At 28.4% G+C, this 2,403-nt stretch overlaps 1 protein-coding gene across 1 annotated transcript in view, besides 1 other annotated feature; it reads right to left on the bottom strand.

Annotated features, from left to right (window-relative positions):
* Nucleotides 1-1,686, bottom strand: part of EDI_179830 (uncharacterized protein) — a gene marked incomplete at both ends in the record, with an annotated part of 2,480 nt that extends 794 nt beyond the window's left edge. The window contains one exon of the mRNA XM_001734785.1: nucleotides 74-1,686. Within this exon, the coding sequence (XP_001734837.1) occupies nucleotides 74-1,686 (1,613 nt within the window). The remainder of the gene's footprint in view (nucleotides 1-73) is intronic.
* Nucleotides 1,687-2,113: 427 nt separating this feature from the next.
* Nucleotides 2,114-2,141: a sequence feature (AT_rich).
* Nucleotides 2,142-2,403: the final 262 nt, after the last annotated feature.

The following is a 2,403-nucleotide window of genomic DNA, read 5'->3' as shown; positions in this document are numbered from 1 at the left end:
TGAATAAGGAACTGTCACTTCATATGCATTATCAAATGTCGTTCCTTTATTATCCCTTCTTACAGCCCAATACATAAAAGTACCAAATTCATTACCACTTCCTTCTCGAAGAATAGTTGTAGCAAATACAAACAAACTTTCTCCCTTTTTAATTGTTTCAACAGAAGTAGCATATAAATCAAATGTAGATTTAATACATTCTGAACATCCTTTTAGAGTAGCGAGATATCCAGTATATTGTTCTGGTTTAAAGGTATAAACTCCATGCATAATACTCATATCTTCTTTTTCAGCTTTTAACTCATACCATCCTCCTTTAAGATTCTTTTTATTATCTTTACAATCAAATATAGTATAACTTTCTTGGTTACTTCCAATAAGGTATTGGGTGAATTGATCTCCTTCTGTTGTTATATTTAAAAATCTAGCATGTTCACAGAGATAATTATCTTTAAAATCAATTTGCATTACTCCGACATTGACTTTGCATTGTGGATTACTACAAACTACTCTAAATCTATACAATTGATTTGCTTCAAGGAATACATTAATTAATGCATCATTACCACATGTGTTAGAACTAACTTCAGCACAATTATCACATCCGTTTGAATAAAGTTCAAGTGATGTATGATCAGATCCTGAACTTTGAGTGAAACAAGTATGAATAGCATATCTTCTACCATCTCCTCTAACACTAAAGTACATTCCAGTTTGTTGAGTATTAAGAGAACAAGGTGAGGTACTTTTAGTATATCCAGACATATCCATAATTATATTAAATGGTTTTTTAGAAATAGAAAATGCATTAGTACATTTGTAGTTATCTCCACCGTTTGTTCTGAATGTAACTTCAAATGATCCAGAAACAGGTGATTTTGAGGTGTCTCCAGTAAAATGTACAAATACATAATATTCCTCTCCAACAATAAATTTATCATAGTATAAACGTGCTAATGAGCCACACCCTTCTGTAGCTTCTGCAATTGGTGCATCACCCATACAACCATTTGAAGTAGTTACTTTTTTATAAAGATAAATCGTTGTTGGGTATTGAGTATTTTTATTACATGTATCAATAACATGAGTACTTTGTGTAGCAGTAAATTTAAACCACATACCTCTCAAAAGTCCATGATAATTTCCACTATAAGTTAAACTAGATAAAATAGTTGCGTCAATAGTTTGTGGGAAACTATTAATTTGTAATGCATTAGAACACATGGTACTACTGGGATTAATGTATTCTTTCACAGTTAGTCTAAATGATCCAATGTCATGGCTAGTTACTCCTGAAACAATAATAAAATAACTTTGTGATGCTTTTACACTTACTATTAATTTAGATCTATGTCCATCACAAAGTCCATTAGGGTCTCCGTCATTAGCCCCAACACAAGAAGAAGTTACACCATCAATACAAGAACTTCCAATAATAATTCTTGTTGCAAAATCTGTTTGTGCATAACATGTAGATACTTCAATCATTTTATCAGAAGAAGGTGTGTATTGAAATGTTACTGACTTATCTTCATGTACCTCAGAGTCAACTTGTTGACAACTCCATTTATTGGTTTCTCCTTTGTAACTTAAATCAATTACGTCATCAAAATTTTCTTGAATTGTAATAGGGCTTTGGCAACTTGAAGCATAAAGGTTGACAATAAATAAAAACAGAACAACCATTTTTAAGTCGTTTATTCAATTTTTAATTAATAGTTCCTTTTTATTTTAAAACTCTTTTTCATTTTTTTTCCACGTTGAATTTTCTTGTGATACTTACAATTTTCTTTATAAACCATTTCTTCTTATTATTTTATTACAAAAATACTTTCCACCTTTTATTTTCTATTTCTTGTTAAATTCAGAAATTTCAAATTGATTATTCTTTCATGAAAAACTCTTTCCCTAACTACACCACTTTCTTCTTTCTTTTGTACCTTTTCATTTTTCAACAAAATACCTTACAATGAAAACAGAAACAGAGTCATCTCAAGGTTACTTCATTGTGTTGTGAGTAAATACATGAAAATTCAAGATACTATCGATAATATTAACTTTTTATTATTTACTCAAAATTGTAATACTTCTAAAAATAAACAATCAAAAACTCAATATATATAAATTCATTTATTTTATTTCTGATTCTAAAAAATTAAACGATATCATTTTTTGAAGTGAGAATGCGAATAAATGGTTATAGTTAATAATTTATTATTTGAACCAAATCATATTATAATGTACCAAAAGAAACTCACTCCCTAATTGTTTTTTCCTAATAATTCTTGTGAAAAATAATAAAATAAAAAGAAACACAGATAGCACCTAATTTTTTGATAACAAAGATGTCTATAATTAATTTGATTAAAACATTTGTTTTTAAGATTATTTATTATACTCTTT

This window comes from Entamoeba dispar, genomic scaffold (genome assembly GCF_000209125.1).
Source record: "Entamoeba dispar SAW760 scf_1105229458601 genomic scaffold, whole genome shotgun sequence".
Taxonomy (NCBI): domain Eukaryota; phylum Evosea; order Mastigamoebida; family Endamoebidae; genus Entamoeba; species Entamoeba dispar.
Note: the sequence above shows the minus strand (reverse complement) of the source record. Positions and strands in the feature narration are given on the sequence as shown.